Source organism: Lepidochelys olivacea (genome assembly GCF_965140295.1).
Source record: "Lepidochelys olivacea isolate rLepOli2 genome assembly, chromosome: 21".
NCBI classification, from domain to species: domain Eukaryota; kingdom Metazoa; phylum Chordata; order Testudines; family Cheloniidae; genus Lepidochelys; species Lepidochelys olivacea.
Window position 1 is genome coordinate 15,812,153 of NC_140431.1, and position 23,993 is coordinate 15,836,145.

The window sequence follows — 23,993 nt, forward strand, 5'->3', positions numbered from 1 at the left end:
CGACGCACTGCCGCAAGTTGCCGCTGAGGCCAAGTGGATTCCAAAGAGAATAGACATGGATATGGATATGGATAACAAGTGCAAGTTATTGTAGACAGGATAAAAATATATAAGTAATGTAAACCCTGATGCCTCTGGGAATAAATCAACCAGAGAGGGCCAGATTTTCAATAGAGACCAGCATCCACTGAGGCTCTCCACACTCACACTGAGAACAGTAGAGAACATGCTCCACTCCTATTGAGAATAATGTGAGATGCTTGGTACTTTTTGAAATGTGGCCATTTTATTCAGCTGTCAAAGTGGAAGCGGAGCTCGTTGGAAATTCCCAATGGGAGTTAGGTGCCTAAATACCTCTGCATCCGGGCCTATCTGCAATTTCCCCTGAGGGTTGGTTATTCCATAACTGTCCAAGAATGGGATTCCTTGAGTGTCCCCCTGAAGCAGCTCCTACTGGCCACTATCAGAGACAGGATACTGGACTGGGTGGACTATTAATAAAGTCAAATCCTTTGTGTCCTTGTGTATCCTCAGCTTCACTGCTTCTCCTGCGTAGCTGCTGAGTTAGTTTCTCTGCTGTTCCTGAGGGGTTTTATACAATCACAGGGGAGCAAACCCCCTAAACGATAGGCAGGTATGATTGTTAAACCACACACATGGGCAGCCCCTGCCAGGGGTCTGAGCTCAGCTTTCGAAACTGATGGGCGCCCCTTTAACTGCCTCTTCTGAAAGCCCCTGCGTTGGAGGCTGCCTTGTCCTGGGTAAAGGGGTGGGGAGCCAGGTGACTGATTCCCACCCACTCAGCCGAGAGAGGCCAGAGAACAAGAGGCCGGTAGAACAGGCTTCTGAGCAGGGAGTCGCCCCTGAAAACCAGGGCAACTTGGTGCAGCGAGCGCGGGGGGCTGAACCCAGAGCAAGCGGCCAGCCAGGCTGGGGCAGACGCCGGCTCCCGCCCGCGCCGGCCGCCTTTTGGGAGGTGCGGCTAATAGGCAAATTACAGCTCTCCGCGCCTGTCCAGGTAGATAAGAGACCATGTGACACGCCCCAGCCGGGAGCAGGCTGCAGGCAGGGGCAAGGTGCGCAGGGCAGGGGCAGCAGCCGGGGCAGGGGCTCCCCTTCCACTTCCTCCGGGCGCCTCAAATCTGCGCCCTGTGCAGAGTGGGGCTTGAACCTGGCTTGATGTCTGGGGAAGTTCCCCCCCTTCTCTGAAAGCCAGGGGAAGCCGGGATGTCTTTGAACAGGAAGAACTGGTCTGCGCTCTCTAGGTAGGCGCTGGGGTTTGATGGTTCCCGCTTTCCGGCGGGGGTGGGCTCGGGGGGGGAGGCAGGGTGGCAGGTGGGGATGCAGAAGGGGCCGCGCCTCGCTGGCAGGGAAGGAGGGTAGCCGGCGTGACTTCAAGCTGGGTAGGGCGAAGCCAGCCCTGCAGAGCCTAGAGGGCTCCCGAGTTTCAGAAGGACAAGCAGCCGTCTGTGAGCAGCAGCTGAAGGGGGAGAGAGGGACCCTAATGCCCCCCCCCCCCCCCCCCCCGCGGAGAAGTGAGCTGTGCAGCGAAGGTGAATGGAGCAGTTCTGCCCTGGGAAGTGACTCTGGAAGTGAAGGAGTCCTGTATTCACTGCACCCCAGCCACCATGGCTCTAATCGGCTCTGTTTACTGGCAGCTGGGTTTCTAGCTCCCTGCAAGCTCATCCCGGGTTAGAGAGCGGAGCCACTGTCCTGAGTGCTGCTGCAGGGTGTCCGCTCGCAAAGGGAGCAGACTGCTGGCCCTGGGTCTGGGCAGCGCCCTGGGGCTGGTCTCCTGGTGTGGAGACTTCTAGATGCTGGCGCGACACAACTCAAAACAACAACCAAGGTCTGTGTATGCTGGAAAGCTGGTCTCTTCCACCAATGGAACTGGTCGAACAAAAGATCCTGCCTCCCCCATCTTGTCATGGTATTTAGGCACCCAACGCCCACTGAAATGTCATTGATTTCAATGGGAGTTAAGTAGGTAAATACCTTTACAAATCTGCCTCTTAGTCGCTCTGTGACTCAGTTTCTCATTTGTACAATGGGGATAATAGTGCTGCCGGAGTAGATGTATTATTGGGGGAGGGGAGGGACACACTTCAAACAGAAGTTTGGGGCTTGATGGATGAGGTTCTCTAGCTTGTGTGATGCAGGAAGTCAAACTACATCAGCATAATGTGCCCTTCTGGTCTTGAAATCAATGATTCACTTGGAATTGCTCATGTGATTGTAAAATCTGTGATTCTTCTCCCCCCCCGCCCCTGGGATGGCTAGTTACACCAGACACCCAATTAGGGAACTGAAAGTCACACACTGAAGTGGCTCCCTGTGTCAGGGTACCTGGTCCCCACTGAACAAGAGGGTTAACCTTAGCTCTGCTTCCCCCTCCTTTAGCCCCGCTGATCACGGAGGGGAAAGGGCTATATACTGGTGGTTTGGGAGGATGCTTTGGGGGAAGATTCCACCCCCAAGGGCCATAGAACTGGTGTGACTCCCATGCTGGGGAATCTTTCTGTAGTTCTCTTTCTTATGGTAAAGTCTTTTGATTTCTGGTTATAAACATTATCCCTGCAGGGAAAGCCTGTGCTGGCTTCTGCTGAGTTATTCTACCAGCGTACATGAATGAATATTATTATTTACATTGTAGTAGTGCCCAAGACACTAGTTAGGATGGGGGCCTTGTTATGGTAGGTGCTGCACATACAAAGGAAGAGAGAATTCCTGCCCTGAAAAAGCTCACTGTCTAAAACGGACAGGGCAGACTGAACGAATTGCTCCCTGTGACTAATATTGAATATACAGGTTAGTGCCACAAAGCCAGAGGGATTGTTTCTGTTCCCTCATTGAATGAGACGTAACTACCAAAAACGACACACAATTCATGAACAGTCAACCTGTATCTGTAGACGAGGAATTATTCATGGCAGAAATGTGCAAATACTTTGATAATGAATAATTGGGAGAGTCTTAAAATGGGGGGGGGGGAAGAAATAAGATATATTGAATAGTGTAGTCCCATTGTGGATTATTTAATCAGCTATAGTTAATAATTCTCTTGATGGTGTGTGAGCCAGAACAGAATACAGCTCACGAATCAACAGCCACTTTGGCTCTGTGGGGTTAAAAGGCATATAAAATACAACCAGCTTATTTTCATCAAAGAAGGGTGAATGTGCAGAGGCCCAGGAAGAGCTCTACAGCCGACTTAAACAATCCATCAGAAATTGGTCAATAACGGAGGGAAAACAGTTTTACAAAAATCAACACTTCAAAATTGTTTCCATTTGGCAGGGTTTGAAACTGACCCATAGGATGTCTCTCTTATGTGTGAAATTGTCCATGATAGTTCTACCAAAATAACTTATTGAAGATTTTATTAATGTTTATACTTAATCACGTTTGGATCTTACCAAAAATCCAGAATGAAGGCTTTGGTACGAGAGACTTTTGAAAACAATTTCTAAAATATGATTAAGTAAATTTGTGGGGTGGGGAAAAGCCTCTTGGGAGGAAAATAATCTTGGATAAACTTTTCATGCAAACATTTTCAACCAGCTCTAATATGAGCTTAGGTAGGTCTGTAAGTGCACCAGAGACCTGGCTCTGGCCCTCTCCAGAGGGGTGGATTTCTCTCTAAGAGCCTTCTAGTTAAGGCTCCAATCCTGCAAAAGCTTATACACATGCTTAACGTGATCACAGCTGCAACTAGTAGTAATAATACCACCTAGCTCAATCATAGATCTCCAAGTGCTTTACAAAGGAGGGCACTGGTATTATCCCCATTTTACAGCCGGAGAAACTGAGGCAAAGGAAAGTGACCTTGCCCAAGATCAGCCAAAAGCTAGTGGCAGCTCTGGGAGTAGAATCTAGATCTCCTGAGTCCCATGCCAGCACTCTATCTACTTGGCAACAATGTCAAGTCAATACTATCAGGTTTATAAATGCTTGCGGGACCTAAATGTGCAACTGGCGATCAGTACAATGACTGTGCGGTAGAGCACAAGTTTGCACACCTAAGCAACTGATTGTGAGCACAAAAGGCCTGATCTAAAGCCTGGTGATCTCCATGGGATTGGGATCAGGCCCAAAATGCAGTCTGGAAACCTAGCTGTGTGTGCAGTAATTTGAAGACGTGCAAAGCACTGTCAGCAGGATTACACGATAGCAGGCTTTCGTTTTCTTCTTTTAGTTAAGAAGGCAGGAGGGTCAACTTGCTTCCAAAGTGCAAGGACTACAGGACTGAATGCCGGGAGATTAGATCTGGCTCTGAATCGCTTGTAGGGAAGTTTGGTCACAATGTCTAGTGAACATTGTATCTTTCAGAATCGGGTTATTGTAAAAGAGGGTGGGGCTATCTTTTTGCATTTGAAAAAAACAACAGAAAGGGAAGGGTGCATGACTCATGCATGCTACAGTAACCAGCTCATTCAGTTCCTTCCCTCAAATTCTGGTGCCATTTCTCCTCCTCTTTTTCCAAGGGAGGGCAGGTAACTTTCTACCTAGAAAGTCAGGTTTGAAAGGTCTGGGGCTGAGACTTGTAGCTACTTAAATGCTCTTCTCCCCTCCCACCCCACTGGCTCTCTGCTTCTGCTTTTCTCCTCACCCTGTCACTCGAGCTTTCTCCTTTCCTGCCCCACACCTTGCAGCCTGGGAATGGGGAGTTGGGCAGAGAGGAAATGTGCACTTGTGTAAAGGTAGATCACTGGCATGGCAATTTTTAACCCACACAGTGTGACAGCTACAACTCACGGGGTTTGCAATGGCACGAATGCTAGTCTAGGCCTGATTCTGATCCCACTGACTCCAACGGGATCAGGATTGGGCCCACTTCCTCTTGAATGTTTTAAATGTAAAATGTGGCCTCAAGTTCAGAGTCGGCAAAAACCAAGCTTATACTAAGTCATCAACCACATGCTGTTCCCATAATCTTACTATCTATCTTTTTTAATATACTCTAGTGGAAACACTTGCTCACTTTTTTTTTTTTTTAACACAAGCATATTCCCAGGAAGAGGTTGCAGCTCACAGCATTGCAGTGCTGTGAAATGCATAAGCATTGAAGAGGGCAGGCCAGGGCACTCCAGCTATGGTCTGTGGATTGCTGTTGGTCAGAGAAACACTTGCTGGTGGTCTGTAGAGACCTAGCTGGTCACCTGATGCTGGCCTCTCCTGTTTGTTTCTTGCAACTGCATAGCATTTAAAGACCGACAAAAATACATCCATACCACATTGCCACTTAAATGTCTAGTTTCCACTGGGCCATTACACAAGCGTGAATGGCAGGGGAGGTGGTGAGCGTATCAACTGATGAATGAAGCTGTGGCCTACACTATTAAAATGTCGGAGATCTCCTGTAAAGAAGGAAATTGATTATAAGCAAAAATGAAACTGATTTGTGATTTCATTGTTTGAGGGCTTATCTGGGTGGGGAAGTTCCACCTGTTATAAACTGGTATAATTATGCTGGTATTACTTAAACGGATTGCATTATATTGCTATAGTTCCCTATGTGGCCGCTCCTACTCTGGAATAGGAGTGGCTTTGTCAACTTAAACCCCTTCCAAAGCAACGTAAACCAAACTGAGGCTTTGTCTACACTACATAAGAATGGCCACACTGGGTCAGACCAAAGGTCCATCCAGCCACGTATCCTGTCTACCGAGAGTGGCCAATGCCAGGTGCCCCAGAGGGAGTGAACCTAATGGGTAATGATCTAGTGATCTCTCTCCTGCCATCCATCTCCACCCTCTGACAAACAGAGGCTAGGGACACCATTCCTTACCCACCCTGGCTAATAGCCGTTAATGGACTTAACCTCCATTAATTTATCCAGTTCTCTTTTAAGCCCTGTTATAGTTTTGGCCTTCACAACCTCCTCAGGCAAGGAGTTCCACAGGTTGACTGTGCGCTGAGTGAAGAAGAACTTCCTTTTATTTATTTTAAACCTGCTACCTATTAATTTCATTTGATGGCCCCTAGTTCTTATATTCTGGGAACAAGTAAATAACTTTTCCTTATTCACTTTCTCCACACGACTCATGATTTTATAGACCTCTATCATATCCCACCTTAGTCTCCTCTTTTCCAAGATGAAAAGTCCTAGCCTCTTTAATCTCTCCTCAGTTCCAAACCCCTAATAATTTTTGTTGCCCTTTTCTGAACCTTTTCTAATGCCAGTATATCTTTTCTGAAATGAGGGGACCACATCTGTACTCTTATACCAGAATTAGGCCTGGGCTACACGGGGGCGGGGGTTGAACTAAGTATCTTAGTTTGACTCACCTGGCCGTCCTCACGGCGCTGAGTTGACCATGGCGGCTCCCTTGTCGACTCCGCTTACTCCTCCTGCCGAGGTGGAGTACAGGCGTCAATGCGATATATCGATCCCCGATAGAACGATCGCTGCCTGCCGGATCGGCATATCCTAAGACATATCCTAAGAGTGTCCACATGAGACATTCTCTTGGTTTAAATTCAAACCTCTGGTTATACCCGTATAACTTTTCTGTGTAGATGAGCCCTGCGCTGAGTCGTGCAAAAGGTCAACAAACAGCATCTGTGGTGGAAAACCAATTTGATTTTTAAAATTCTTTGTTTTAATGATCTTGGCATTATTTGCAGCACAGCGTGGGACCGTGTGTGTGTGAGCTGAAAAAAATGCCAATTATTTTTGGTGGAAAATTTCAAAATGTCAGTGGGGGGCGGAATAAAAACTATAACAAATATTTTTCTTAGTGTCAAAAGCTTTAATTTTTTTTAAAACATTTTTACTGAACTACAGTTTGTCATTAAAAACTGAAAATCTTTTGCCAAAAGGATATTTTTTTTCAGCAAAAAAAAAAAAAATCACTTTGGTTGGAAAGCCACTTTTCAGTTCTTTGGGGTATGTATGTGATGATGGAATGTTAATGACCTCTAATTCCAGGCAGAACTGGTAATGACGGTTGCCTGACACCTTCCATTAAAAGAGCTTGTTTTTTAGTTACTTCAGCCATTCAGACTAAAATTTTTCATATCAGGAGTCTACCTCTGTCTGAATTTTTGTCTTTGTAAGTTTAAGGGAAAAGGGTTCAGTCATTTTTGCCCATTATTAAAATAAATAAATCAATCTTACAACTCTTTCTTTAAGGAGCTCTAACACCAACATGGTTGGAGCAGGGCCTTGGAAATTTGGCAGGGAGTTGGCCTCTATGCCAGGGTGGTAGGTGTTGCTCTTCCTATGAAAATCCACCCAGACTTGGCCAAGTTATAAGCTTCTAGAAACATCCAAGTTTAACAAACCTCTAGTGAACAGTGTTGTTCTCCAAAAATACTGTTTGGAGTGAGTATACGCCATCTGCCACGGAGCATGCATCAGCCCAGGGATTGAGCAGGACTTGGCCTGCAATTGGCTGTCAGGGACTGCAAAAAGTACCAGGTGCAGGATCTGAGAGCAGGGAATCTGTCTCCTGTGCTCGCAATGTCCCTCCCTGCTGGTTCCTAGGAGAAGCCAGAAGTTTCCTTCCTGTAATGTGGAGGAGTGAGGAGCAGAGACTCCCAAAACAGATGGGGAAGTGGGGTTGGTGGGGAGGGAGGGAAGGATTCTTGCTAGAAGCAGGTGTGATGACAGGGAAAGAGTCTGTGCCCACTAGAGCAGGTTCCCCTACAGGCCTTGGACTGGAAGCCCAGATTCCAGAGTTCTAACCTTGCTGATGACCCAAATTGGGAGACCGTATGATATCATGTGATGGAACTTCTGGTTTGCTTATATCAAACTTAAGGATTTAAAAAATGTAACTTCTCTACATTAAAGGAACACTACCGTTCAAAGTCAAGCGCTTAATTCAGGAATTTCCTAATGTTTACGGTAGCCTGTTCCCATGTAGGTGTCAGGATTACACATCACCCGTGATTAGATCTGTGTAATCCACTATGTATTTCGGCTCCTGTTTTTCATCCTGCCGCAGCCGATACCCACTGGGGCGGGACCCGGCCATGTATCTGAATGGGATGCTGTGCCGCTGGCCAATTTCACGCTGCTGTACAGCTCCTCCTTGACCCCTGGGCTGATCGCTTGCTCTCTGCCAGCTCCGAGAGAGGTACCCTGGTTCCTGTGCTCCGACAGTGACCCAGCCCACTAGTATCTGACTGGCACGTTCTTGTATGCAGTGTTGTAGCCATGTTAGCCCCAGGATATTAACGGCAAGGTGGGTAATCTCTTTTATGGGACCCATTTCTGCTGGGGAGAGAGACTAATAAAAGAGATTACCTCACTTACCTTGTCCCTGGCACACCCTTGTCTCCTTTCCAAGCAGCCTGGCCAGGCAGAGGACTCTTGAGGATGAGGAGGAACAAGCGAGAGAACGCCGGCGGAGAGACCGCAACCTGAGCTCCACCACTGACGTGGAGGATGAAGCCCTTTGCCCTGTGCAGGATACCAACAAGCAGGCAGTGGAGAGGTGAGGGAGGAGAGCGGTTGTTCCCTGGGACTGCAGTGCCGGCATCGCCCAGAATGCTGCACATCCACCCAGCTTGTCTCGCTCTGCCGGGCCTGAGCCAAAGCCCACATCTCAGTGGGAGTCCTCCCATTAAACGGGTTTTGGATCAGGGCCGCGGGGTCAGGCAGTTTCAATTCATGGTTCTGAGAAGCAGAAGAGTCTAGTGGCTAGAGCAGGAGACTCTAGGGTGTTAGGACTCCTGGGTTCTGTTCCTGACTCTGCCCCCTGTGCCTCAGTTTCCCCAAGTGTAACGTGGGGATAACGATATGCTGTTTTGCCGATCATGTTGAGAGCCATGGAGGACCGATGCAACAGAATGATTAATCACTGTTGCTTATGTTAGAAAGCTGAAGGCTAAGATCTTCAAAGCAGTCCAGGGGCATTAGACACACATTCCATTGAAATTACCCATCCAAATCCCCCGGACTCCTCTGAAAATCTTACCCCCCCCCATATTTTAATTTGAATCTACTGGTATAAATACCTTCCTCCAGCTGCTCTCCAAACCCCCTTCTTCCTCGCCCCTCGGGGTAGTTGCCCCTCCCAAGACGAAGGGTAGGATCCTGCCCTCTTCAGAGCAAGACAAGGCTGCTCTGGATGCTGTACCCAGGAGACTAGAGCAAGTGGCTCTACCTCCCCATGGTGCTAGCTCAGTGCTACCAGGGCCAAGGGATGGAGGCTGATCTGGGATGCGGAGCCCCCACAATGCTCAGCCACCATCAGCCGCATAGGACCACACCGGTACCTAACCTACGCCTGCAGAATATGGATTCAAAGGGGGGTAACAGTACGTGCAGGATGCACTGGGATAAAAGGGGGGGCTCTGTAGGTGTTAATCTGGCATCTCTCACCTGGGCTGGATTCACTTGCTGTCTAACAAGCAGCCTGCCAGCGCCCCTGGGTGTACAAGGCTGTCAGTGCCTTCTCTCTGTCGCTGCAGGCTACCGCGGCTCAAGGAAGCCGAGCCACCAGCGGCAGCCACGGCCGAAGAGGAGATGGCCGAGCGGAAGCTCACTGCAGTGCTGAGACCACAAGAGATCAGGAGGCAGAGGTGGCAGGTGGAGAGCTCAGGAAACCTCAGAAAGGAGAAGGAGCAGCCAGAGAACTGCAGGGAGCCAGACGTGGGAGCAGGCCACCTGGAGGCAGCCCCGTGTCGGGAGTCAGCTCTGGGTGGGAAAGCCCTGGCAGGGGAACAGCACCAGGGGGTGGCCCAGGAGCCAACGGGCCCGAAGGCAGAACAATGTCCAGAGTCGGCTCCGGAGCAGAAGGTCCTGGTAGGAGAATGGCATCAGGGGTCGGCTCAGGATGAGAAGGACCTGATAGCTGACGAGCCCCCGCAGGAGCCAGAGGTGACGGGAGGCCAGCCCCAGGGATCGGCTCAGGAGCAGAAAGACCGTAGTCACCTGGAGGTGAAAGTCTCCTCAAGGGGAGGAAGCCACATAGAACAGAAACCAGACTCCCCGGTTACTCACCCCTCCAGCCAGCAGGTGAGAGACAAGGCACTTTACCAGCCGTCTCACGATACTTGGGGGTTTTCCCTAAAAGCCCCAGCTCCTGGAGTCAGGCCCCAGATCCTCAACGGGAGTGAGGTGCCTCTGAGGAGCTGGCCCGTGTAACTTTGTGAGTATCCTGGCTTCTGTTTAAAAAGGAGCCGGCATCTAACCTTCTGGAGAAAAGCTTGAAAACGTGAAGTGGGGGCGACCCAAAGGCTCCAATGCTAGACGGCAAAGAGCCTGGGACACATTAATTTAAAAATCGTGACTTGGATCCTGGGCTTGGTGATGCTGCATTTGAGCCTGGACAGAGCTGTGCTGCAAAGTGGGAAAGGGATGCGGGAGGGGATGTTGCTTCCCCAACCCTAAACTCTGCCTCTAGATGAGGTAGCCCCAGGACCCACTTCCCCTCACTGAGCCAGACCTTGAACCCTCTCCTAGGCAAACCCCCCATTGGCCTTGCTGGTGATTTGGCCTAGCGAGGAGGTTGGGGTTTGGCCCATCCAGTCGGGGTTCCTGTGGTCTGGGCTGTTCGGGCGCTTGGTGGACCTGCTGAGCCCCAGAGTGTTGCTCTCACAGCCATGGCTCGAAACCTTCCTGCTGGCTCTTGACGTGTGTGTGTGTGTGTGTGTGTTCCTTCCTCAGGATACAGCAAGGAATCCCCCCCAGGCTCAGAAAGCAGCAGGGTCGCCCTCCACCCACGACAGACCCGGAGGCTCCTCGGCTGCTTCCCCCACTCAGGTCACGTACAGCAGCTCTTTCAAACGCATCAGCCCGAGGACGGTCTCTTTCCGGGTGAGTGCTGACACGGGCAGGGAAATGTGGCCTTCCAGGCAGTGGACTCCGAGTTTATTCTAGCTGTATGGGGGAGGCTCCCTCCAGCTGTCCTCAGCAGGAGTAGTTTGCTCAATTCTGCAGGCTGGGGGGCTTGCAGAGTCCGTTCCAGTGGGCACAGAGATCCAATCCCAGGTTTTCTCCTTTTGAGGCCGCATCTCGAGTCCAGGTGGATAGAGCATAGGAGGCAGAGGCTCTTCCATGTGGGTGCTGCGGTCCTGCTCAGATTATTTTCCCTATGGGTGCAGAAATCCAGTCCAGGTCTTCTCCTTCCCATTGTTACTTAGAATCTGCTCCAGCTGGGGTCAGGTTATTCCCAGATCTCCTCCTCCTTGTGACATTTACTGGAGAAGATGGCCGGGTTGTGTGTGTTCTGCACCCATGGGTGGGAGACTTGGGAAGCCCCATTAAAAGGATCCAGGGGAGCATGGAAGTTTGGAGAAGCTGGAATTGAAGCTCTTGGTCCCATGGGCCACAGAGGCGCTGCTAGTATCTGCAAAGGGCAGTGCCCAGACAAATCTCTGGTCATGGCTCTGCCTCGGGTTCCCCAAAAGGGTCTTGCAGTGTGGGCCATGTTCTTCCCTGCTGCAGCTCCAATAAGGGTGGCCCCAGGGGTCTGTGAACACAGCATGCAAGCTGCTAGCATTGTCTGTCCTGTGTCTTCAGTCTTCGCATTGCAGAATTCTGCTCAGGACCCCCAGAACCACCCGCCGCTGTGCTGCCCCTCTGTCTGGACAAGCGTGAGCTTTGCTGCTCCTAAGCTGTGGGTCCACTCCCTGCCACACCCGCCTCTCGGCCTGGCCAGCAAACTCTTCAAGACTTGGCCAGTCTAAACATTGCCTTGTGGGTAATAGTGAATCCCAGGGCCCGAGTTCCCCGGAGAGGCTGCCCTGCCATGTCCGGTGCCTCTCCCTGGATACTCGCAGGAATTATGTTCGCTGCTTCCAAAGACACCGAGCACATACCAGCCTGTTAGGTTAGCTTCTCTGCACCTTAGTATAACCGCACTGAGATGGCTCATACTAAAACTAAGAAAACTCTTATTAACCAAGAGATTTAAGTGATATTTAGCAAAAATAAGAGACCGCTATGAATCAGCTAACCGCTATGAATCAGCAATTCATGAAGTGAGCTGTAGCTCACGAAAGCTGATGCTCAAATAAATTGGTTAGTCTCTAAGGTGCCACAAGTACTCCTGTTCTTTTTGCGAATACAGACTAACACGGCTGCTCCTCTGAAACCTAACCGCTATGGTTACAAACACCACAAAGCATGCTTTCGAGTGACTACAACTCAACATTAGCAAGTTACAATCTTTGGCCAAACAACGTCCTTACTTGCCTTCAGTTTCCAGCATCCCTAGCTCCCCAAACTAGGGACTCCAACTTTCGTAGGTCCGGAGGGTGCTGTACCCTTATGTACCCCCTAAGTCAGGGCTTCTCTTCCTTTTTCTTTCAGAGGCCCCCACCAACATGCAATTGAAGTCCACAGCCCACCCTTGCCACAACAACGGCTTTTTTGTTTTTTCCCGCATGTAAAAGCCAGGGCTGGTGTTGCGGGGCGGCAAGCAGCGCAATTGCCTGGGCCCCCACACCACAGGGGTCCCGGCGAGGCAAAGTTGCTCAGGCTTCGGCTTCAGCCCCAGGTGGCAGGGCTCAGGGCCCTGGGCTTCAGCCCCCCACAGCGGGGCTCTGGGTTTCTGCCCTGGGCCCCAGCAAGACTAACCCTGGCCCTGCTTGTTGGACCTCCCTGAAACCTGCTCGTGGGCCCCCCGGTTGAGAACCGCTGCCCTAAGTGCTCAGGGGAGCAGAAAGACCTTTGATTTACGTTACCCAAAATCCATTGTCTCTGCCTTGAGCCAGGAAGGCTTCCTTGGGTGCAGATTCTGTCCTCAGGCGTGACTGTTAAACCGGCATCATCCTTGTGTGATAGCTTTGTTTACCATATATGTAAATGTCCTTTCATTGGCCTCTGCCTGTGACCCAGCTGGACAGACAGGTAAAGACACATTCCTTTGTCTCGAGTAGGCTGGGTCTAGGCTCTGCCTCCCAAACACCTTTAAAGAACCTGTTTCCAGGACACATCTGTAACTTTGTACACAACCCGTACATGCATCACTCCCTCACTTTTTTTTTTTTTTTTCCGGAACAAGCGTGTCCCCAATTAACACAGGTTTTAGAAACATGTTGAGGCAATCAGCGAGCCAGGCCTGACGTAAGTTATGGCATGGTGGGCCCTCTGCCAGTTGGCATTGAGAGACTCGCAGGGTCACACGCACCTCTCCGACACAGTGATCTTTGCAGACTTGGAGAGATGAGGGATTTGTAATTCTTTCCTCTCCTGGCTCACACTGTCCCAGATACGGGTGTTTTCTGCATCACACGCTGTATTGACCCCAGGGCTTTCCAAGTTGAGTAGCTAGTGAAGCTGCAGGGCGGTTTGGCTTTGCGGAATTGAGCAGGGGGCTGTTGTTCTGTGCTGCAAAATGTCCAGCAGACGTACTGGGATCAGTCCCACCTGGGAAAGGTTTTCATACAGCTGGATTGCCACCTGGATCCAGAAAGAGCAGCTGGAGCGGAGTCTGGGTGCTGTTGCCAAGCAGGTCGTAGAGCAGTTTCTGCAGGGATGGCCTTCGGCACAGGATGGAGAGGTGCCGCCTCTCCATTGGGGTGTCTGGCCAGAAAGTCTTTGTTCTCGGGGATTGCAGGGGCAGGAGGATGAGGTAGGTTGGCCAGGAGATGGGGGTGTGCAGTGAAGGAAGAAAAAGGGGACATTTGAGGGCAGGGGGAGGAAAGAAAGAGAAATGGTGACGCCAGAGGGATGGAGATATGCATGGGCTGAGGTGGAGGGAATAGACTGATGAGAGAGTCTCTCGCTCAGGGTGGAAACTGAACATGTTCTTGGTCCAGGGTTTTCCCCCATACCGTGGCCAGCCCCGAGGGGAGGGGACCAGGTTCAGAAGTGATTGGAACCGACCCACATTTTCACTCAGACCAAACCTTTCCTGAAGTCTGAAGTTGTTGGGAACTTTTCTGTCATTTATTTGAGACACACACCACCGCCGCCCCCCCCCCACACCGCAGTGCTCCATGGTCCCAGTTGGGATCTGAAGCAGAAGGGGTTCTGGACTCCAAGATTGCCAGTCCAGATTGCTCACATGGCTCCGAGAAGCCACCAAACGCTGCTCTGTGCCATGGTGAATGTCTGAGCTCTGGGAGACATGGGGATCAGCAGGGCTGTGTGAACTTTCCCAGCCCTAGGAAGGGGGCCTTCTCCCAACCCATCTCATGCCCTCCCATTGCTCCACATCTCATCTCCTTTGCTTGCCTTTCTAGGTGATCCAAAGAAAAGACAAGGAAGAAAATGCATTTACCAGAAGGTCAGTGGGTTTACTTGTATTTCTGGTAATGTCACAAAACTGCTAATAACTCTGACCCTCCCCCACCAGCTGCCACCCAAAGATCTCGAAGCAGGCCCCAAACTTTAATGAGTTAATCCTGGTACACCACCTCTGACGGTGCGTATCCTCGCTCCCACGGACTTGCACAGCAAATCTAGTGATTGCTCCTGCTCCAGAAATAGAACCCGGATCTCCTTCCCCCCCCCCACCTCTTTGTTCATTAGGCCTCACTGTCGTACATGAGAAGGGGTGTTTGGATGGCCCTGGTGAGAAGATCCAGACATTTTGTCTATGTTCATGTCTAAGTCCTCCTGTTTTATTGTCTGGCTATTGGCTTATACTGTAGCCCTACAGATCAGACTCCTATTAGTGCTTCCTACTAACCAGGCCCAGACTGCACCTTGGCATTTCAACCCTATGCAGTTTACCCCAGCACCTGTCAGTCTGGCAGGGCCTGGCCACAGTCAAAGACCTCTTGTGGAATTCGGGGGTGTCACCTTCCCCATGCAGGAGACCTGCCCTCAGTGCATCATTGTGTGGTGTGTTGTCATTTGGCTTCACTGGAGGGGCTGTCTATGGTGACCTGGTCCTGCTCCCATGGAATTGGCTGCCAAAACTCCCATTGACTTCTATGGCGCCAAAATCCAGGCTCATAGTCTGTGCAGTGCTTTGAGATCCTTCAGGGCAACGGCCATAGTGGTGACACCTCAGCTGTGCTCCTTCCTGAAGTGGATCCATATTTGAATTTCTTGGGTTGAAATTGACCAAAGCAGGTGACTTCTTTTTAGTAAGGTCTCTCCTCCCTGGGCTCAGTTCTCCTGTCTCACCCTACGGTAAATCAGGAGAAACTCCATCCTCAATGGGTATCTACTGGAATAAAACTGATGTGAGATCAGAATGTGGGTCCCTGGACATTATCGATTACTGAATACCCGTGAGGGGAAGTCCTGCACCGAGGACAATGCAAAAAACAAACCTGTAGGGATGGGGTGGAGAGCTTCCTTTGAAAATCCGCTCCCTGATGAATAGGAGGGAACCAGGCAAACGTGAAGTCTGTTCCTTGTCCAGTGAAATAAACCCAAGATCAAACTTTCTCTATCTAGGAAACACCCAAAGAATTCCAGATTTTGCCTCATTTCAGCCCCATAAATGACACCTGGGGTGGAAGCAGCTGCCTGCACGCAGAGGCTGGTGTGTCTGGGAGCTGACACACGACTTAGCTGAGCAGAGAGAGGATCCCAGGGCAGCAAGAGGCTGGGGAGTCAGGGAAGTGGTCCCCAAACAACCGGGAGAGAGATGGGGACGTTTGTCAGGTGGTATGAGCCAAAGTTGTCAGTGCATACGTTGCAGTTTGACAACGTGGACTCACCACTGTTTTGTGACTGTACTAATTACACCTGTGCAATGAGGAAATAGAATGGAGAAGTTCTCTCACTGATCACTGGGGGTCACGATTTGCTCCCCATCTGGAGGGAATTGGAGAGACAACACAACGTGAAGAGTAACTGGTACGAGGCCTCCGTTATCCCCAGGGGACCCTGGAAGAAGCAGTTGTTACGATGGTGTGACTCTGGTCATCCATGCTCCAGATCAGATGAAGGCAGAAGCTGGGATTTTAGGTTTGAGGACATAGCAGGGGTAGGATTCTGGGTTTGGGTCACGAACAGCTAGAGACTAGAGTCTGGCAAATCTGGGTCTCCTGATGATCCCTGATAGGTAAAGTGCTATGACAGCCTACGTCTGCTTTCTAGCTCTTCGGACGTAGGATGGCCCCATGTGTAGGGTGCTTGCCTGGGACTCCGTTGACTCAGGTTCAGTTCCCTGCTCTGCCCTAGATTCTCTGCATGACCCTGGGCAAGATCCTCAAAGGTATTTAGGTGCCTAGCATCCACTGTTGCACTGGGGCCTCAGTTCTGGAGCTGTACAGTGCGGGGATGATAGAGGTGTCCATGCCTCCCCAGGACCGCTTGTGAGGATGGATCCATCAATGATGTGCTCAGATTTGGTAATGGGCTATGTCAGGCAGCTTAAAATATTACTACACTGAAGCCAGTTAAGTAGTTAAGTGAAGCTAAAGTATATTTTATCCCCATTTTACAAGGGAGAAACTGAGGCAGAGAGGGAAATGGAATTGCCCAATGTCTCTCAGTGAAGAGCTGGGAATAGGCACTTGGTACCATGGTATAAGAACCTGAATGGAGTAGAACCCAGCTCCCTTAGTGCCAAATAGACTCCCCACACTCCTGCCTGTCACTAGGCAGACCTTGCCATGGCATGAAGGATATTGGGGGATTTCACTCCGCTCTTTTCCATTCCTTCCACCTCCCCAGTGCCAGTGTGAGACTCCCAGCCAGTAGCATCAGGATTGAGGAGAAACTGGAGAAATACACCTCAGCCGTACAGGTAAGTGGAGCCCCCGAGGCAATGGGGGGAGGGACCCTTCACGGGGGAGGGCTGGGCCTGCAGGCCTGTGAATGCCTCCCTAGTTCTGTGGTCTCTAGGTGGAAGTGGGTGGCTTCTGAGCTCTGCATGGTTGTGCAGCGCGTGACCTGGGGAGAAGGGGAAGCAACAGGGAGTCCGGGAGAGCGTCTCACAGAGCTGAGGGCAGGGGCTGGGGAATAGCCTGCCCTAGCCAGGGGGGAGTAGGGACCTGTCTCCGCCATTCACACAGAGGGAGTGGGGCCACCCTTTCCAAGGGACCGAGGACAACCCTCTGCCAGGCAGGTGATGTGGTAAGAGGGGTGGGCAGGGAGGGGAGAATGCATGACAGGGAGCTGGGGTAGGAAACTGGGCTGCCCTTCGTTCATGCACTTAGAGGCCCATGAGGAATGGGTGGGGGTCAGCCTTGGCAGGATCAGACCAGGCACCCTACCTATACCTAGGGCTCTATCACAGACTGGTCCTTTCTCCACTCCTAGCGATCCGAGGTGAAGTCGCCTGTGTCCATGCCTAGAAGTTTCCTCCTGTCCTCGGAGGGCGTGGCCAGCAAGCGCAGCATCTTCGAGGCCAGTGCCCCCGACAAAGCTGATCTGGCCCCTGTCAGAAAGGTGAGGGCTGAGGTGGGACCCCTGTGAGTCCCACTGTTTTGCAAACCCCACCCCCATCTTCAGGTAGGGGGCACTGGGCAGAGGGTGGGGGAGATTCGAGGTGGACTGGCAGAACTGACAAAGCTGGTCCCTCAGCTCAGTGGCACCTGCCAGGCAGAGGCTGGGTGGCTGCATGCCCTGGTGGATCCTCCTTCTGGTGGCTGCTGGCTGGGATCCCATGTGGCAGGTGAGCATTTCCTTTACAGCTCCCCATGCTGGCTGCATGGCCAAGGGCTACCCTGCAGCTGCGGGGGAGACTGGCTGAGGCCTCTTCCCGCACATGTCTTCCAAAGGTGCATTCTAGGAATGCTCCACGCAGGTGGTGCCCTGCCCTCTGAGTTACTCTTGTGTAGCACAGGAAGTGAGGGGTTTGGTCACCATTGCTGATCATGCTAAGCTGTTTTGCACCCCAGAGATGGCTGCATTCCAGTGGTGGGTAACGTGCAGTCTTAACTCTGATCCTGTTGTGTGGCAGGAGAATTTGAAGCTCCCTGGCACAGTGACGTCTCGCATCAACCTGTGGATAAGCAGGACCCAGGAGCCCAGCAAGGACGGAAGAGTCAAGGTATCAGATGTGCTGGGCATTGCGCTAAAGTGCTGGTGCTTTGACAGCCCGGTGGGGGGACCCTGCATCAGGGGAGCAGTCAGGTCGTGACAGCGATTGCAAAGTGGGCCAGATCATGCTGATCGGAACCTGTTTGTAGACTAGCGCTGGCCATGTTCCAGCAGGATTTAAGTCCCCTCCACCCTTTAGCACCTCCACTTCGAGCCACCTCACCTGCCTTACAGTTTCCCACCTGGTGAGATTTTGAGGCTCCTCCAGGAACTCATGGTTACACTAAAATCCCAAGCAAAGAGTCTCGACTTCTCCACGGACTCCAGCAAAGAATTACTTCCCCTGCCCCTCCCCTCCTCCACAAGGGGGTGCTGGCAGTCCGCAGTGAACTGGCCCCATGCTGAATGTGCTAATCACAAAGACTCTCACCCAGTGGAGCCCTCGCTCGGGGGCTGCTTGTGGACCCCAGACCGGCTGCACTTCCTCAGGGACCTTGCGAAAATCCCTCTGCAGGGCTGGCAGGTCTGCAGGGTTGGTGGGTCTGCCCATGACAAGACAGGCCATGGGTGGGGAGGGGGACTGTGGGGATTCGCTGCTCCATGCATTATCCCCACAAACCCTACAGGGACTTCTCCAGACACTAGCTCTTCCATGCACCACCCTTGTGCTGGGGTGGTTCTCTGGGCATCCCCTGACGGTGGGACTCTGCCAGAGACATGTGGCCATAGCAGTGGGGAGCCTGGCAGGAGGTCCCTCTGGCACTGCAACCGCACCGGGCTTTTGGATGGATGACCGCTGGTCTCTGCAGATCAGGGTGGCTACTAGTACATATAGGAGTGGTGCAGAGGAGACCTCTCTGAGTTTACATGGGTGTTTCCCTGCAGATGGGAATCTGGGTCCAAGATCTCTGCTCCTGTCTGTGCTGCAATGCAGCTGCGTTCTGCTCGGCCTCCGTCAGCTGAGCCGGGGGCTCAGTGAGCTCAGCCCCTGGTGCAGGTTACGGCACCAAGGGCCGATCCCCTCGTTTATAACCTGGGCGGCTCCTATTGCAGTGCCAGGGAATAGCTGAGTTTGCCAATGTCACAGCCATGCCTGCTCCTGGCCCAAACACCCCTCCCTGCCAAGCTGATGGCTCTGCATCTGCTGGGGAGATGCTGGGGGTGTTTTGGGAGGGGTTTCACTGCCAGTGTAAAGTGACTGTCCTGCAACCATCCAATTTCCCCCCCATTAGCCTAGTTTGGAGCAGTTCCAATGCTGCTAAGGTAATGGCCTGGATTTGCAAATCCCAGCACCCAAAGGCTCGGATCTGATCTGACCCGCTTAGGTCTGTTTGGATCCAGGGTTCTGGGTCAGGCCCCATCTTTGGTTTAGACCGATGCAATGTTCCGAGCAGTGTCGTCCATGCCCAGAGCAAACCTTAGCTCAGCCTGTTCCTCCTCTCCCTGCAGGACGCTGGGAGAACCGACCGCGCAACAAAGCGCCATCTCTGGGCCAAGCAGCCCGACAACGACTCCAGTGACACCAGGGTAAGAGCAGAGGGAGCATGGAGCTCGCTCATGTGACCTGCCTGGATTGGGCCGCGTGCCAGTGGCTGAGTTGGGCTTGAGTCCCTAGAATCTCCTCCCCAGAGCAGCACAAAGTAGCCACAGCAAGGGCCAGGACCTGTCCCTTAATGGCTACAGTGCGGAGGTCTGAGTGCACAGGCTGGCCTGCCTCGATGGGGGTGTGTTGGGAGTGTCGTCATGCTCTGGTTGATGGGAGGGGGAGCCCAGTGTCTTTAGGGGCTAATTTGCAAAGAGGAGCTGGTATTAGGGGAACTTGCATAGAGGGGTGGGTCACAAGGAGGAAGGAGAAGATGTGGTGGGCTAGAAATGGGGTGTGTCGTGGGTTGGGGAACAGCTGGGCAGCAGCTGAATATGACACTGGAGCACTGTGCCGGTGGTTTGGGCATGTTCTAAGCGTCTAAGGCTCAGTGCAGACACTGATCTCGGTAGTTCAGAGCACCTTTCTCTCTGTGCTGCAGCCTCTGGCCCAGCCTGATGATGCCCTTTGTCTCTTTCAGCTGTAACGCTACAAGACTCCCTGGGGATAATGTCTCGCTGTGATGATCAAAGTCTGGCCTTATGCAATCCTCCAGCATCCCTTCATGGCTTTGTCTCTGAGCATCTCCCTCCCATAAGACCAGCCCTGCCTGGAGACCCACATCCTGCTTTCCTCTGATGGCACTGGGGGTTTTGGGGGCCTCTTGCTTCCGACTGGTGGATGGGAAGGAAGAAGCTTTGAAGATGACTTGTATTCTGCTGTCCCTTCCTGCTACCTGGTCTAGCTAGGGCATATCAAAGCCATGAGTGCTGTCCACGTTGAGGGTACGAAATCTTTGCTGCCCTGTCCCTGGACAATGCTTTGGTGCCTCCAGTTACAATGCGCTAGGACACATGCTGTACCTGGAACAGACTTAACCAGCTCCAGAGTGGTGCTGGCAGGGGCCGGGCTGGGGCCACTATAGCTTTGCCCCTGGAGGTCCCTGGTTAAAAGCCAGCCTGGGCTGCATGCAGTGGTAGCTGTAGGTAGCTGTGTTGGCTCGTTGAGGGAAGATCTGTCTCGGCCCAGTTCCTAGCTCAGCAGATGGCCCCAGCACCCAAACCACAACACAGCCATCCCTCAGCAGAGGGGCCATGAGGCCTGACCTCCCCTGCCCCACTAGAAGACCTGCCTGTAAGCCAGGGCTCAGGTGTGTTGGCTGGGTGTGGTGCACGCCAGAAACGGCTGCTGACCTGCAGCCAGCGGAGGATGTCTGCTGCAGGGTGTGGCATTCGTTGGACCAGATCCATGGGGCTGCTTTGATTGGCCAGATGCTCAGCAGTGCCAAGCACCTGTCACTGCTTCATACCCCATCCATTCACACGTGCGCTACGCTGTCCCTCCCCCTGGAGACTCCCTAGGGCTGTCCTGGGGGAGCAGTGTCTGCATCATCCCCGGTTTGGTGTCACAGGCCAATGACCCCTTTCTCTCCCTTCCTCCCAGCAGATCACGTGTCCAGGCTAGCCTCTCCTCCCTCTGCCAGGACCCTCTCCCATTTAGCAAAGGAGGCCCACTTGGCAATTCTGGTCCTTAGTGCAGGGGTTCTCCGCCTAGAGGCCAGTCTGCACCTGGGATGGCTGCAGAGAAGTCCCAGACCCTGCTCACCCACCCTCGCAGAAGCCTGCCTGTTCTTATCCTTGCCTTCTTTGTATGGAACCGTAAAGCTGCTCAGAATGTGATGGGCCTGAACCAAAGCCCAGGCTTGCGTGCCCCTGCGCTCCCCAGCTGCAGCCTGGAACCCAGCCCTAGCTGTAGCCTTTCCCAGGAGCACGGCCCTCTCTGGCTGGGGAGGGAGCCCAGCGGAGAGCCCCTACAGTGGCAGTGTCCAAATGCCTCGGCGTGAGGAGCAAGCACCTTAGTGCAGAAGGCACCTGAGAGTGGCTTTAGCCAGCTCTAGGCTGGGATTCTTTAGCTTGAGCCTCTGTGCTGATCAGGCCTTCCCCGGGCTCCCCCTGGATCCACTCTCTCCCCACTGGCTTAGGAAGGAACCTGCTGCTTTTGATAGAGCTCCATTTCTTAATAAATGGTGCTTTCTTTAAGATGCTCGTGGTCTCGGACTGTTCTTTGGGGGGCCCTTGCTGTGAATCGCTCTGGACAATGAGGCAGACGAGCTGCTGGCCTCTGGAGAGAGGGGTGGGGTGGGGGTCAGGTGGGACTTGACGTGGCACCTCAGCCATAGGGCAGATATAGGCCTGGGTGTGGCCACTCCCCGCTTTGAGGGCTGTGCGGGAGTAATGAAGTCCTGTGGGTATTTTCCAGCTTGAGAGCTTCAGGTTTGGCAGCAGCAGCGTTCTGGTTCCCACAGTGGGTCAGGAATTCTGGGGCTCCCAGAGACCTAGTTGTGGTGGGGCTTCGGGTCCAGCTGTAGGTGAGGACTTGTCTCCTGAGAAAGCCAGCTCTGATCTCCAGGCAGCCCTATGGGATTCGGCTGAACATCCAGGCTTGCTGGTGCTTATGTGACTCAAGCCTTTGACTGGCCCTGGGGCTTTCTGGGCCTAGCACAGAGGGTGTGGGGTGTCATGGGGCTAGGAAGCAGCATGGGGCTCGGAACTGGGGTTCGGAGGTGAGCATCCGATGTCTGAAACCCAGGTCCTCTCCAGGCAAGAGCATTTTGCTTATCAGAGTTCTGGCCACTTGAAAGTGACAGCTGGCTGGCTTGTGTCAGCCCCTTGGGGACTTGTCTATCTCAGCCCTGCGGGTTTAAAATAGCAATTCTCTGAGGCCATACAACAGCTTGGGCTTATATGGGCTCATGGGGGGAGGGTGGGGGGAAGAGCTGCACCAGGGGCTGTGACCCACACTGCTGAAATAGCAAGCAAGTGTTCGCATTCCAAACCCTGCCACACTTGCGTTCCTCCAATCAGGCGTCTGGCCTGGGGGTGGGCTTCGGAGCCCTGTTAAAGCCTCACTCTTCCCAAGTGCATTTCACAGACGCTGTGCCAGCTGCCACTGGGCTGCGAGGGACCTCACCCCTTCCCTGGGCAAGAGGTAAGGAAACAGCCGCAGGGCACAGCTTGCCAGGCTTAGGGAGTTGATTCCCTTTTCAGAGGGGACCTGAGTGACCACCGGTCTGTTTGCTAGACCTAGGTATTAACGCTCCAGAGACAGAACAGGGGTCTGCCTCAACCTACCTGGCCGAAATTGGCCCCTCCCAGTTGTCATCATCCACCCCAGAGATGACTGCATTTCTCTGGTGAAGGGATTCCTCTGGGTATAGCATGAGTCTCTTCACACCAGTTTGTCCACTGGCACAACTCCATTGACTTTAATGGGGTTACTCCTGGTTTACGTTGGGATGGGCAAAGAGGGGGAATCGGGCCCAGCAGGGTTACTCCCAATTTACGCTGTGGTGAGTAATAAGGAACTTATGCCTATCATCTCTGTACATTGCTCTGGGAGATGAGAAGGGTTCTAGAAACCTAAGAGACTGTTATGTTACCAAGTCCCTCGCTGGCAGGCAAAGCACAGGGCGGGCGCAGGATGTTTGTGCTATCGAGTTCAGAATGCTGCATCACTGCAAGTGGCAAATGAAACTACACAGTGGTTCTTGGATTTTTTTTTTTTTCATTGTTCTTTGAATAAACACGGCAGAACTAAACATTTGGAAATACACCTAGCCATTCATCTCTAGGACTTAAAGTAAAACCGTGATTTGGTACTTAGATAATCTAGTTCTAACCTACCCTGCACTAGATCAGTGTTAACCGGCATGTCTGAGGCATGTTAAAAGACAAATTTAGAAGGATTCATAGATTCCAAAGCCAGAAGGGATGACTGTGATCATCTAGCCTGACCTCCTGTATAACATAGGCCAAGGAACTTTCCCCCAAATAATTCCTGGAGTGCATATTTTAGAGAGAGGTTTTTTTGGACCATTCAATCCACAATTAAAACAGGGATTGTTTGCAGCAAATAATTTATTCAGCTCTTTGTGAATTGTCCACAGACTTCCTGGATTTTTTTTTTTGTAGCTCAAAATCAATTAATTAAAAATTCTGTGCAAACATACTTACCAGTGTGTTGCTCATTCACTGTTTGATACTGGCAATTTGAGCTACCTTTGCTGGACATGCAGAGTACAAGGTGTTTCTAGGCACTGCCTGGATGTAGATAACTCTTAAAATCAAGTTTCTGGCACAAATATTCCAAAATTGCTTTCCTTGAATATTTGTCAATAGCTACCTAAAGATTGCGGTCTCAGCTAATGTGGTTTGTTGGCCCCTTGTGGGAAGTGAATGAAGCTGGAGAGAGGTCACTTACATTTATTCACAAACATTCATATATTTGCCTATCTGTCTGTGACAGAGCACTTTGCAAAAGAGGATCATGGGGAACGGCTTGATGAATATTTAGGTAGATTTTTGGCTAAATGATGAGGGCATGAGCGCTGTCTAGAAGTATGCGAGGGACATGGGCACCAGGAAGGGTCAGGAATTATGGTGGCTCAAGAGGGAACTAGGAGTAATGGAAGGAGTTTAAAAAATGAACTTTTAACATGGAAAAACTTCCTAGTGGTCAGATCTATTAGAATATGGCATAAGATTATGGAACAGTCTAAAT

General features: G+C 51.8%; 1 protein-coding gene across 3 annotated transcripts; it reads left to right on the top strand.

Annotated features, from left to right (window-relative positions):
• Nucleotides 1–1,037: 1,037 nt before the first annotated feature.
• Nucleotides 1,038–21,472, top strand: LAD1 (ladinin 1). 3 transcript variants are annotated; one of them, XM_084611120.1, is made up of 10 exons: nucleotides 1,038–1,265; nucleotides 8,298–8,444; nucleotides 9,424–9,970; nucleotides 10,622–10,771; nucleotides 14,146–14,189; nucleotides 16,541–16,613; nucleotides 17,129–17,257; nucleotides 17,772–17,861; nucleotides 19,301–19,378; nucleotides 19,915–21,472. In XM_084611120.1, exons 1-10 carry the CDS (start codon nucleotides 1,228–1,230, stop codon nucleotides 19,918–19,920), a joined length of 1,302 nt encoding a protein of 433 aa, XP_084467246.1. In that variant the 5' UTR covers nucleotides 1,038–1,227; the 3' UTR covers nucleotides 19,921–21,472. The 3 variants fall into 3 exon arrangements, with proteins under 3 accessions (XP_084467246.1, XP_084467247.1, XP_084467245.1); XM_084611121.1 differs by having other exon boundaries at nucleotides 1,039–1,265; nucleotides 8,301–8,444; XM_084611119.1 differs by lacking the exon at nucleotides 1,038–1,265 and adding an exon at nucleotides 8,074–8,192.
• Nucleotides 21,473–23,993: the final 2,521 nt, after the last annotated feature.